Below are 14,079 nucleotides of genomic sequence, written 5' to 3' on the forward strand. Positions count from 1 at the left end.
TCCTATTCCATGTTCCTGGGTTGAGAAGTTCTTGGTTTTCTGGGTCCTGGTTTTCCCAGTGTGAATGGCCTTGTATCCGGTTCCTGGTGACAGGTGCCTTCGTATGGAGAAGCTTGGAATTTGGGACTCTGTATTTGGATTACATCGTAATCGCACAAGTCTGGTTTGGAGGGACCCAGTGTTTTGTCTTATGCCTGTATTTCAACTTGTAAATCCTGATATCCTGTTCGCCTGATATCCATGACCTTAGACTGTGTTATAGACAATGTTATATTGTAATTTCCCATGGGTTTGTTATTAAAACTTTGTATTCAAATGTATGTTCAGACTGTTGTTTTGGTTCTTGCCCTTTAAAGGCTTCCGCTGTGCTGCGCAGGGTCTGTTTAAGTTCTTTAGTGGTTTCTAATAATTTGGAAACCGTAACAGTGACACTGCCAGCACAGCTCAATCAGAGCCACCCTGTCTCACCGGTGTGCTGGATTAATACGACGCTGACTTTCACACACAGCACCAAATCCTGATTCCCAGTCCTGGGTCCCACTGTTCCAGGGCTCCAGACAGGAGGTCTGACTGCTTCATCAGTGCTCTAGCAGTTGCGTTGTATTTCTGTGCTGAAATCCTTGTCAAAGCCAAAGAGAATCACAGAGACAGGGGTGTGATACTCTCTAGATAGAGGTGTCAGGAATAAGAGTGTTTACAGGCACAAGTGAGAGTCACACAAAGCAGCTGTAAAAGAGACTCAGTGGAGTTTTATTCACAACATGAGAGAAAATAACCAACACACAAAAACCTTTTCACACAAACAAAATCGATATTTTCTCTGTTTCTCACTCTCATTTTCTGACAGAGGATATTTTCTCTGTCCCCAGACAGAAGGAAAAGACAAAGCCAGAAAGACTCAAATGGGTTTTAAACCTTTACACAGCAAACCAGGATTGTCTGCAGGAATCAGCAATGACCTGTTAATGAATCAACGAATTAACCAAGTTAATGAATCAGAAATTAATTATTCATGATCCTTCATTAATAATAAAGAGGGATGTTTAAATATTGCAGTTTTGAAGCCAGCAAGTGCTATTTTGTCAGTCACAGGCTGTTGGACTCTGCTGTATCACACATTTAAAATCTCCATGAAGATGTGGATTTCTGGTGTAACAGTGCAGGTTCTGGGGAGGAGCCACAGCAGTAAAAGGTCAAAAGTCAATGCCCTGCTTGAGGGGGCTGAGGCAGCAGTGTAAATGGGAAAAAAAAGAAAGAAAAAAGTGCACTGCTTGGAGCAGCGGCATCCAGCCTGGACTGTCCCTATTCTGCAGTGCCATGACTGGAGAAAAAGGAGAGCGAGGCCTAAAAACTCAACCTGTCCTGGTGAGGATACACTGTCACTGTAATGAACTGGAACTTTATTGCCATATGTAACCGGTACATGTACTGGTACAATGGAATTTTTACTGACAGGAAGTCTCTCGATTGTTAAAAAAAGTGTAAACATAAAAGTGCAGGCAGTGCATCATGACAATATACAAACAAACAGCAGACAATGTACAAGTAAACAAGTAAACAGTTCGAATGCAAACAATGCAGATGTAAACAATGACTGTAGATTTGTAATAAATAAGAAATTATAATGAGGTAGATGGTGTAGGTGTGGTCCAAGGGGCATGGCCAAATGTGTTCGCCAATCGCATTGCTTGTGGGCAGAAGCTATTGAAGAATCTAGTGGTAAGTGTCTGTATGCTCTTGTATGTCTTGCCTGAGGGCAGTGGGGTGAAGAGCTCATGCCCGGGGTGGTGACTGTCCTCTGTAATGGCCAGAATTCTACCACGGCAGCGGTCCTTGTCTCCCCTTGAGGGAGTCTGTTAGTTGAAGCCTTGAATTCGTCTTCTCTCAGCTGCAACTAACCCAGGCAACTAACCTGGTCTCTCTGGGGAAGTGTTCAGTGTGTGACTAAAGAGCTCCCACAGCTGTGGCTCATCCAAAACTAACTGCCCCAGCTGTGGTAGTAACCCATCACCCTTAGACAAGGGCTCTGCCTTCACACAGAACGTGCCACCGCTTAATGCCAAACTGGCGAGAACACTGGGGTGTAGTTGAGAATGACCTGTGAGAAGACAGAAACCAGCCAGCAGGCAGCTGGCTGATCCTGTAGTCATCCTCTGCAGGGCACTGAGACTCTCAGCCCATCTGCAAGTACAATCTGACCACAGGGAGAGCCAGGCAGGGACAGAAGCACTTTCTCTTCATGGATCTAAATGCGATCAACATAGTGGAGTGCTGGGTGCTGGTTTCAAAACCACACCCCTTTTTAAGCCACATCCTTTACAAAGGACACACCCCCTGCATCTCCAGGAAGAGAGCTCAGACAAAAAGTTCAATTTCACCTCTGCTGAAACAGCTTTCTAGTTCCTTGTGGTATTTGTGCTGAATGACAAAATGGCAACAGCAGGTATTTTCCTGGATCAAGACCAGTTCAACTGCTCTGTGTGTCTGGATTTGCTGAAGGATCCAGTGGCTCTTCCCTGTGGGCACAGCTACTGTATGGGCTGTATTAAGGCACACTGGGATCTGGATGATCACACTGGCATCTACAGATGCCCCCAGTGCAGAGAGACCTTCACTCCAAGACCTGTTCTGCGAAGGAACACCATGCTGGCTGAACTGATGGAGAAACTGAAGCAGACAGGGCTCAGCGCTCCTCCTCCTGCTCACAGTCCTGCTGGCCCTGGAGATGTGCTGTGTGCTGTCTGCACTGGGAGTCAACAAGCGAGAGCTGTGAAATCCTGCCTGATGTGTCTGGCCTCTTACTGCCAGACTCACCTCCAACCTCACCATGAAGTTGCCCGTTTGAAGAGACACACGCTGGTTGATGCTACTGGAAATCTGGATGAACTTGTATGCCTGAATCACGACAAACCCCTGGAGTTCTATTGTCAAACTGATCAAAAATGTGTCTGTTATTTGTGTACAATGGATGAACACAGAGGTCATGATAGTGTCTCTCCTGCAGCAGGAAGGACTGAGAAACAGGTGAGGACTTTTTTTTTACTGAGGGCTTTCAGGTACAGGGGAAACAGGGGTGTTAGGAGTGTGTGATGATAAGGTGTGTGTGAGTTGATCTTTACACACCATGTGTTCTGGAGATTAAAAAAAACAGGTTTTCACTGTAATAGTTCATAGAGGAACAAGGAAGTATTTCTCAGTTTCAGAGTCCATAGAATACTAGCAGTACAGCAGTGACTGACTGCTTTGTAGACACGCCTCACCTTCTCATTATTCTTTTGGAATGAATGGAATGCAACACACCTGGTTCAGCTCTGTACTCCTGTGAACTCCTGTTCATTCACTAGACTGAACAGTGAACACAGCAGTGACTGACAGCTCTGTACTCACCCCTAACTCCCATTCATTTACTGAACTGTCCAGTTAACACAGCAGTAACTGAGAGCTCTGTACTCACCTTTCACTCCTATAAATGCACTAGAAATTAAGTGACACAAATGGATGAAGACACATCATCACACGATGTAGAATCAACATTCTTATTCATTTACATGTTGTTTTTATCATTAATTATCTACATTAGTAACAGAGATGACTAGAAGGTTAATATATACTGTATTTCCAGATACTGTTTAACAATTAGGGAATGTCTGTACAACTCTCAACTAGGTCATATCGTTTTGTTTTGTCCAAAGGTATCCAGGTGTTTCTTAGCTCAATCCATGTCCACAGAGAGCTGAAATTCTTACACAGACAGACTCATCACAATAACCTCTGACTGGAACAACTGGTGCAGCTCTTCATGAATTCCTTATGGTCTGAAGTCACAGATTAGCAGATCAGTGCTCTGCCAGTTATTCAAATTATCGTGTTACTGAAGAGATTAATGGAAGGCAAATTTCATCCTCCTCTCTGTGGAACCTGGACAGTGAGTGATCTGGGGTTAGTATCCACAGGTTGGTGTGAGGACAAACTGTTCTGTCCTGCTAGGATTCCTGTTGCCTTCATCTGCCAAAAACTGGGCTCTGATAGCCACATCCTAAAAATAGCAGAACAGACAGAGGAAGATGAACTACCTGGAATGTCTCAGCTGCTGTTCTGATGGGCAAAGGCTGTAGCTGAAAGAGACCTCCAGTCTACTGGTCTCCATGCCACTTGATCATGGTGTCGTTACATAAACAGGTGAGGAAGCTGGTCTCTCTACCACAGAAGATGTCACACAGACCTCTTCCACCCCCAACACATCCTCCACATCCTTCAGGGATCAGAACAGTGATGTCTGGAAGCTCCTGCTCCTGGTCAGGTTTCTGGGTTGTCAGGTATCTGGGCAGAGACAGAGTGTATTTTTTATGTTTAACAATGTTTAACATTGCTCACCACTGTTGAGGAAGGAAAAAAGAGCCCAGTAAGATCTTACTGTGAACAAAAAACACAGAAGTATCAATCGGAATGTGAGACCTGGAACATCAGGACCCTCATGAGCTGTCCATACAGTGACAACCCATAACAGTAAACTGCATTTGTGACCATAGAATAGAGGACAGGATATAGGACATCAATATCACCACTCTGAGAGTAACACTACAAGCTTGAGATAAGCCGCTTCAGGAATGCTGAATCAGAGGCAGAACATCAGACTGATGGAGCTGGATTCACAATTAAGAACAAAATCCTCAACCACCTTCATGAGCTTCAGCTGGGGTCAAAGAGCTCCTCATCTCACAATAGCAGGGAAACAACAGGCTTGCAGAACTTTGAAGAAAGACAGACTCACTGTCCTTAGAAATTCGGCACAGGAGCTGCGAGAGATGGAGTTATTCATTAGGGTGCATCTGGAAATGTCAGCTCCAAGAATCATTTCCTCTCTTTTCCAAATGCTAAAAGGACGGATCAACAGGATAGGCATGCATCAATAATCTTAAGGACATTCCAGTCAATCTTGTGTTTAATGGACTGTTTGCTTTAATTGTTTCAGGGTAAATCCATCTTCTAGCTTGTGTTTTGAGAACTGTAATATATGAAGGTACATTAAATCAATATGTGTTTAGGAAAAAAAAGTAAGAAGAATATAGATTGTGATCGAAATAATCATGATTTATCAATCATGTTCATTGATCCGGCATGAAAATTTATGTACTACGGTAGCAATATCTCAGTACTGTGCAGTTGTATTTTACTCATTACACTGTTCAGTGTCTTGTAGACAATGTATCTGTGCTGAGAGTGGGGAGAGAAATGTCCTGAGAGTCTGCATTTCTCCACAGAAGCAGCTACTGACACAAACCCAGCAGAGTCTCCAGGAGAGAGAGAGGGAGCTGCAGGAGCTGAACCATGCAGTGGAGTCACTCAGAGTGGGTATTGACAAGATTGAAGCTCATTTCCATAGCTGGCCACTGGACAAACCAGTACTCCTGGGAAACACAGTGGCATCATGTGACAATATTGTCATATCATTTGCCAAACCGCTTTATACCCTACGGTGTCGTGGGAAGCCAGAGCCTACCCAGCAAGAAATGAGTGCAAGGCAGGATACACCCTGGACAGGGTGCCAGTCCATCTCAGGGCGAGTGGAAGCCAATCACACATGGGGACAATTTGGAGGCCACGGTAAAGGCCGAGAGGGGGAAATTTGGCCCGGACATCAGGATAACACCCTAGTCTTATCGAGAAATGCCCGGGATCTTTAATGACCACTGAGAGTCAGGACCTTGATTTAGAGTCTCATCTAAAAGACAGCGCTCACTACAGTATAGTGTCCCCGCAGACCGCAGTGTGGGCACCCCCTGTTGGCAACCATAGCTTCCCAGGAGGTTTCCAATCCAGGTACTGACCCAGCTCAGCCCTGCTGAGCTTCAGTGGGCTGCCAGTTGAGAGCTGCAGAGTGATATAGCTACTGGCGACATGTGATAATATTATATCTCTTAATACACCCAACAAATCTAATTTAGAACATCCAGTATAGAGGTCATGTAAAGATGTAATCCAGTCAACCAGCGACTGGAACAAGTTTTAGTTCTGAGGAGCCTAATTCACACTGATACCTAAATGTGAGGACATACTGATGTTCTCCATTCTGCCTGAAACTCTGACACTGCATCAGTATCTTACCTCAATGACTATCAGGACTGTGAGTGTGACATGAGAAGTTTAAATTCTTCCTGTGATCAGGGATAGAGGGACATCTTTTCTGTCCTCAGTTGGAGTGTTTTCCTCTGTAATAATGCTAACAATTCCTGTGTCTCCTTATTCAGAGCTCTGCACACACAGCAGTGTTGGACACTGACAGGATCTTCACTGAGCTGATCCGCTCCATTGAAAGAACTCGCTCTGAGGTCACACAGCTGATCAGAGCTCAGGAGAGGGCTGCAGTGAGTCAGGCTGAACGACTCCGAGAGCAACTGGAGCAGGAGATCGCTGAGCTGAGGACAAGAGACGCTGAGCTGAACCAGCTCTCACACACAGAGGATCACATCCTTTTTCTCCAGGTAACATCATTGCTCTGGGACTCTGCAGTAAAGAAAGATGTCTTTGGCACAGAGCTCTCCAATGGAGCTGCTTTTGGCTTCTCCTCAGGAATGTGTGTCATAGCGTATTGGGGTTTGCCTGGAAACTCCTCCCTATCTTCCCTGCTGTAGGCTGTCCAGTCTCTCTGTGTCTCTCCTGGAGCTGGAGACTCCCCCATCATTCCTGTCAGTCCACACTTCTGTACTGAGGCTGTGAGGAGAGCTGTCTTAGGACTGAAAGAGCAACTGGAAGACATCTACAAAAAGGAATTAGTCAAGATCTCCAGAACAGGTTAGTGATGAAACATAATCTAATAATAGGAGCTATAGTCCCAGTACTGTAGAACATTTCTGTTACGATAGGTTATAATAGCTACAGTCCCAGTAGAACAGTCCAGTTACAATAGGAGTTACAGTCAGAGTACAGTAGAACAATTCAGATACATTAGGAGCCACTGACCCAGTACTAAAAAAGGACCCAATGAAGTACTAGAGGACTCAAATCTCCATGAATTCTCAACTACAGTATGTATTCTGGAATCAAAGCTCTAGACACTGAAAGAGATGGAAAACATATCCATGACTGATAAAAGTAAAATCAACACTCCAATACAGATGAAAGAACCAGCTGGTTTAATTCTACAACAGATCTGCCCTGATGAGAAATTTCTATCTGTGTCTCCCCAGTGAGTGATGTCTATAGTCTGCAGACTCCAGAACCCCGGAGCAGAGCAGAGCTTTTACACTGTGAGTCTGTTGTCACTGAGATCTCCTAGTGACAGATATCTGGAGCTCTGACACACAGCAGAGATACACCAAAACACTCTGTGACTAATATACACTCTTACACTCACACACTGATGCACACCTAGAAAGACTAATACACACTAAACTACACACACATTGATACTGTTCCATATGGGGAGTAAGGAAATGGTGAAAATCAGGATTTGACCGAGCAGTTTAGTCAAAAAATGAAATAATTATTCAACTTGTAAGTGATTTCTAGCAATACACCCAAGTGGCTGGTATAATTAGAGGCATGTGTATTCTTTGTCCTCTGACACAGCTTTGATGAGAGGAGTAATAATCCAGGCACACATGGTTAAAACAAATATTTATTACAATGACACAAGACACAAACTACACTACACACAACAAAACATACAGCACACACGCTGCTGTACGTACAGTATTTAGAAAAAAAAGCGTTTCAGAGGCCTAACATTCTCATCACCCAGAAAGCCCCAGACTGCTACTAAACATTAAACTCTTAATATGCCTACAGAGGCCACATAAGAGATGAGTTGCCTTCTAACTAAATACAAAGCAACCTGCAGTTAAATCTCTCTCTCATTGCACCCTGGAAGCCACAAAATTAATGGGAGCCTATATCCCTATCCATAAACATGCACCGTAAGCAAAAAAGACGTTTCTAACTGAAGTATCCTTTACCCAGGAAACCCAAGTTCCCTAAAAACACAGAATAGCATGCTCTTTGAACAAGGTTCAAATACTCAGCTCCAGTCAGATTTGGTTTGGATGATCATGAAGTAGGGGCTCTCGCCTGGCGCAAGTTTCAAGTCCCAACTCCTGCGGACTCCTTTACCTTCTCCTTGTTTCTCCCCCACTTTTTTCTGTGCTCTTAATGTCATCTTATATTGTGTGTTTCTGTACTGCTCCTTGACAATCGTTAATCCACACTTTACCTAGGTAATTAAGGTCAATTTTAAAATTGTTTCTACTCCAGACCTCAGCAAACATCCTCTCTGCTTTGAAGTTAGAAGTGTTTACTGTTCCAAGTGTCACAAACTTTATCTAAAATCTAAGATACACTTCTCAGTCACCTAACATTGTAACAATACACACACGGATACACACTCTGACAGACTGATACACACAATGATACACACACGTTGATAAACACACTGATACACATTTTAACAGACACTGATGCACACTCTCACATACACTCCGACACACAGTATGACTCACACATTGATACAAACTGACACATTGACACACATCTTATTTGAGACAGTGCGGCTTGCTGGAATTCTGTGTGGTACTATTATTTTCCAAGTGTGAGAGAAAAAGCTTGTGAAAAACAACCCAAAACAGTCACAGGGTTCAGGAAGTTAGCATTTACTCATGAGTGTCAGGAGATGTATGTCTGTTCTGCCTGTCTGTCCTCTGACCGTCTTCTTCTTTCCAATCAAAAACCTCAGGGTGTATCTTACTGGGCTGTGGGGGCTGGAGTTTAGATGAGATCTGCTCAGGGATTCTCTTCTGCCTGTGTCTCCTCTGACTCTCCTCTTCTGTCCAATCAGATTTCTCCCAGCTCACACTGGATCCCAACACAGTCAATACACATCTCTATCTGTCTGATGGGAGCAGGAAGGTGACCTGGAGTGACAAGGGCCAGAAATATCCTGATCACCCCGAGAGATTTGACAGCTGGAGACAAGTGCTGTGCAGAGAAGGGCTGTTTGGGACTCGTTGTTACTGGGAGGTGGAGTGGAGAGGGACAGGGGCTTTTATAGGCGTCACCTACAAAGGAATCGGGAGAAAAGGGGGCGTTGACTGTATTCTTGGGCGCAATGACCAGTCTTGGAGTTTGTGCTGCTCTGGCTCCAGTTGCTCTTTCTGGCACAACAATGTGAGAACCGCAGTAACTGACCCTCTCTCCTCCAGAATAGGAGTGTATGTGAATCACAGGGCAGGAACTCTGTCATTTTATAGCGTCTCCGGAGACACAGTGACCCTCCTGCACAGAGTCCAGACCTCATTCTCTGAACCCCTCTATCCTGGGTTTGTGGTGACTAGCTCTGTGACCCTTTGTCAGCTGGAATAGACCCTGTCCTAATGTCAGCCGGAGCTCTGAAATGCTGTCTGGTCAATTAACAATAAATCTTATCCTGCTGTATCCTGCTGTATATCTGCTGTATCTCTCAGGGATCTGGCAGGTAGTTCTCCGTAACTCCGTTAACTCCGTTAACGTAGCCGTTAACTCTATGGGATGCAGAGGCAAACAATCCAAAAGCGTAATCCAGAAGCAAAGTCGATAGGCGAAGCTAGAGATCAGTTAACCAGAAAGGGCTGAGAAAAACCGAGAAGAAATCCGGAAGGCGAGATCAAAAGGGAAAAGTTAAGTCCAAAAACCGAGAAAACCAACAAGAAAATAACACGCACTAGAAAACTTTTCAACTTTTCAGTTGCTCAATAGTGAGCAGGGTTTGGTGCGTGAGGGAACTTTAAATACTGAAAGGAAAGGAATGGGTTGGATAATTGGTTCAGGAGTGAGAATCTGTGGAATCTGGTGCCTGGGAATGTGATGGGTTCAGTTAGGAATGAGAGTGTGAAACAGTGGGTTTGGGAATGTAATGAGGTTTGCGAGGGCAAGGGCGAGTGCAGGACATGACAGTATCGGTGCCCGGACCTGACAGGAATGACTTTCTGGGTGTCTGTATGGAGAAGAAGCTCCTATGATGCTGCAACACTGGGACAGTGCCTCCTGAACATCAGCTCCATCAGGAGTCCCGGACCTGGGAGTCAGTTCCACCACCACTGCAGCATCAGTCCTGAGCTGCAGACTCAGCGTCCAGTCTTATTTTCACATCCTGCCCAGTCAGTAAGACCTGCGAGGAGAACATTGTGTTGTAAACTTATCTATAAATGTTGGTATGGGTGACAAATGAATTGATTAATTGATTGTAACTGACATGGTGGATTGAGATTTATTGAGCTTTAGGGCTCAATCGAATTGTAACCCTACAGTCCAGAAACCACTGCTCCAGTCTGGGCTGTGTTATATCGTAACCCTACAGTCCAGAGATCACTGGTCCTATCTGGATGGTGTAAGTTTGTAATCCTACAGTATAGGGACTGCTGGTCCAGCCAGGGCTGTGTTGTATTATAAGCTTATAGTGCAAAGATCACTGGTTCATTGTTCATTAACATCACACATAAAAAACATAATATTAATATATTATTAACTGATTCGTGTGTAATCAAGGACTGTTTTAATGTAACTGAATTGTGCCATTCATTCTCTCATTCATCTGGTCTGTGGATGAAATGGTGCAGACTTTTAATGTCTAGCAAACTAGAGAGAACTTTGTTAATCTTTACATGTTAAAGAACACAAAGGTACTCACGTTCAGCATATTCACAATGCTTAAAAAAAGTGGAGTAAAATATGTAAAACTCAAATTACATTTCAAAATGCCACAATTATTTCAATTTAGTATTTGGAAAATAACAAAACAAATACCTCATTCACAAACTCCAGGACTCATTGGCAGCACATTTCAACCTTCACCTTGAGTCTTTCAATAATTGCATTACAGATCTGTTAATCCTGCTTTGACCTAAAGTCAAAATTAAATCTACATTTCCAGTGTTATGTCATTTGTGTCCTATTGCTTTCACTCTGCACACAAATTCAGAAGTAATTGTTGGAATCCATGCTGATATGATTTGCTCCCAAAATTGGCAAACAACTGAAAAGGAAATGTTAGCAAGTATTTGTACAGAAAGTAGTGACTGACAGTAGTGAGAATGTAAATAGAGTACATACAGTATGAATTAATGAATGAAGTCAAGAGGCCTCTATTAGAGAGCATGTTGTATCTTGCTTTATAGGGATCTTCCTTGACTGAAATTTGGGGCATTGCGAAACCTGCAAATATACATCAGAGCATTTTTAACAAATATATTTCATGAAGACAATTTCAATTAAACATGAGACAAAATCAATTTCAATAAATTATAAAACCTGCCAATTTCTCAAAATCGCAAGACATTCCAGGCCAGTAGTATTTGTCAAGATTCTGATTATACAGTTATGCTTTTGAGAGAACGATGCAAATCGCCATAATACAGCTTCTATCAAACCAGGTAAATTCTAACTTGCAGTTTCCGGTATCGATTTTATTGTTCTCTTGGTGTGGAGCCAGCAGTCAAACATTTATTTCTTCACCTTCTCGAATACTGTGCTAACATCCCCGTATGTGTAAAAATCAGACCAAAATGCACATTTTGATTTTAAAAAATGGAAATCTAATTAATACACCTTGAAGACGATAATTTCTGCTAGCAAAAAAAAAAATCTGTCTCTGCGGCGCAATAGGTTAGCCCGCGCTCGGCCGTTAACTGAAAGGTTGTGGTTTGAGCCCACCCAGGGATGTGAATTTTTTTTCAATAAAGTGTAATAATTCCATATGATAATTGCTTATATTCACCTACGGCAATACTCATCGTTACTCACCCCTGATGTGGAGCGCACCCATTGGTTACACACTGCAAGTCCCACTGCAAATCAAATCGGGGCTGGAAGTGAGCAATTTTTTCACCAGGTTCGTGATGTAAGCCAACTTGTACAAGATTAAAGGGTTATGTAGCCAGATCACTGAGGCTAGCTCTTATGAACTGCAAAATCCAAACTTATTTGTAGTTATTAATAGAGAATAGGAAAGGTCGATTTTACAGAAACTACGTATGAAAAAGGTTTAGGCCGGACTTTATAATTCCTAAAATTGTCTTTTAACAAATTAACTTAAAACAATGGCTGAAAATCGCAAAGCTGGACGGAGATGGAGCCGGGGCCAGTGACACAGATGGACCAGGAGGGGGCAGCAGATTGCAGAGGCAGGGGTGTGAACCAGAGTGAATGAGCTGTGGATTTTGGAGTGAGCTCGAGGAAGGAGGCTTGGGTCTTGTTTATGTTGTTCGAATGTTTGTTCTACAGTTGTTGACTGTGGCCTCTGTTGGCTTTCTCTTCTGGGTAGAGATTCATCCAGGAGTACCAAGGAGCTTTCAAAAGCTTGGGGAAAAAACTCGGCTCAGTAGATGGGGATATTTTATTTCCAAAGACCTTGATCACTTACAGGAAGACATGGTGAAGATGATCAAGGCATGTAGAGTGGTAATGGTCATACACTCTGCCTTAGTTTGCCTCCATCAGACGGACCCTCCACACTGAAGGAGCCAGAATGAGACCACACCAAGAGGCCAATAGCAACTTGGAAAGCTATTTAGACTTTTATAGCCCAGCCAGAGCCAGTGTGCATGCAACAATATCCCAGACACTGCACAACTGGCCAGAAGGGGAAGATGACCACTCGGAAAAGAATTCAAATTCAGGACACTTTTAAAGGATTCAAATTAATTCCAAAGCCATGTGGGAAAATGGTTTTTGGGGCTGAAAATTAAATGATTTGCCAAAGTTTGAAAATTAATTATTTAGGCCAAAAAGTAAACAAAAAAGCCCAGTAGCCACCGAAGGAATGTCAGTGTGTCAATCAGTGTGTCACTCTGTAGTTTCTGTAGTTCTTCCGGTCAGTGTGTCAGGGAGTGTGTCAGTCAGTAGTTCTGCCAGTCAGTGTGTCAGTCAGTGTCAGTCAGTGTGTCAGTCACTGAGTGTGTCAGTCAGTGTGTACCAATATATACCATTATATGCGATCGTCATTGTCTTCCTGCAGAGCAAACAAAAGGCATTCCAGTTGCATCAAGGTCTGAGGGTGATTCTCTAGACCGATGTCAGGCACCCTGCCTGTCTCGCTCCTGTAAGCCTGATTGGTCCCAAGACTGCAGAGCGAATTTGGTGGAAGTCCAGGACCTAAGTGTTGACACGTGAGCAGTGAAAAAGAATCATAAATTCAGCCGGAGTTGTGGGGAAATCATGCTCAGCAGCCTCTCTTGGAGTCTTGAAAAGGCCTACGGTCCTAGTAGAGATTTTACAGTGGGCAGTGGCGAATGAGTTCCAATTGTGCTGACATGGAACAGCCCAAAAGAGCTAATTTTGGGACTTTAACACATCTTTATTCTATTTGCTAGAAAGGGTGCCCAACAGCTCAGATATTCAAGAAATGGATCACATCCAGGTTCCAGCTATCAAAGAAATGTAAATGAGGAGAAAAAAACATTCTCTAAAACAGAATGTTTTAGACTCCTAGAAACAAATAAAAAGTCCAGAACCAGAAAGTAATCCAGGAAGAGAACAATTGAACACAAACCAAAAACAAAGTCAAGAAAAAAGCCAAAGTCTAAAACCAGGTGTGACACCTGAAGAAGGCCTCACGGCTGAAACGTTGTGTTCTCTTTCTTCTTTTTCAGCATGGAATAAACCTATTACTTGTTCCTTTGCATAATAATAGCTGACACTTATATAGCGCTTTTCTGCACACTCCACTCAAAGCGCTTTACAGGTAATGGGGACTCCCCTCCACCACCACTAATGTGCAGAATCCACCTGGATGAAGCGATGGCAGCCATAGTGCGCCAGTACACTCAGCACACATCAGCTATCAGTGAGGAGGAGAGCAGAGTAATGAAGCCAATTCATAGATGGGGATTATTAGGAGGCCATGATTGGTAAGGGCCAATGGAAAATCTGGCCAGAATGTCAGGGTTACACCCTTAGTCTTTTCGAGAAATGCCCTGGGATTTTTAATTACCACAGATAGTCAGGACCTCGGTTTTACGTCTCACCGTCACTATACTGGGGCATTAGGACTCACATGGACTGCAGGGTGAGCACCCCCTGTTGGCCCCACTAACACCTCTTCCAGCAGCAACC

At 43.5% G+C, this 14,079-nt stretch overlaps 1 protein-coding gene across 2 annotated transcripts; it reads left to right on the plus strand.

The window, feature by feature from the left end:
• Window positions 1–2,417: 2,417 nt before the first annotated feature.
• On the plus strand, window positions 2,418–10,891 carry LOC148826796 (E3 ubiquitin-protein ligase TRIM16-like). Of its 2 annotated transcripts, XM_088926264.1 has the most exons (6): window positions 2,418–3,024; window positions 5,262–5,348; window positions 6,249–6,482; window positions 6,633–6,792; window positions 7,188–7,247; window positions 8,831–10,891. In XM_088926264.1, exons 1-6 carry the CDS (start codon window positions 2,431–2,433, stop codon window positions 9,352–9,354), a joined length of 1,659 nt encoding a protein of 552 aa, XP_088782390.1. In that variant the 5' UTR covers window positions 2,418–2,430; the 3' UTR covers window positions 9,355–10,891. The 2 variants fall into 2 exon arrangements, with proteins under 2 accessions (XP_088782390.1, XP_088782391.1); XM_088926265.1 differs by lacking the exon at window positions 7,188–7,247.
• The last annotated feature ends 3,188 nt before the right edge of the window (window positions 10,892–14,079 follow it).

This window comes from Atractosteus spatula, chromosome 10 (genome assembly GCF_055471065.1).
Source record: "Atractosteus spatula isolate fAtrSpa1 chromosome 10, fAtrSpa1.hap1, whole genome shotgun sequence".
NCBI lineage: Eukaryota > Metazoa > Chordata > Actinopteri > Semionotiformes > Lepisosteidae > Atractosteus > Atractosteus spatula.

Coding starts and splice junctions, on each gene's coding strand:
- LOC148826796 (XM_088926264.1), top strand. CDS start 2,431: ATGGCAACAGCAGGTATTTTCCTGGATCAAGACCAGTTCAACTGCTCT. Junction 5,349..6,248: donor ATGCAGTGGAGTCACTCAGA/GTGGGTATTGAC, acceptor CTCCTTATTCAG/AGCTCTGCACACACAGCAGT. Junction 7,248..8,830: donor CAGAGCAGAGCTTTTACACT/GTGAGTCTGTTG, acceptor CTGTCCAATCAG/ATTTCTCCCAGCTCACACTG.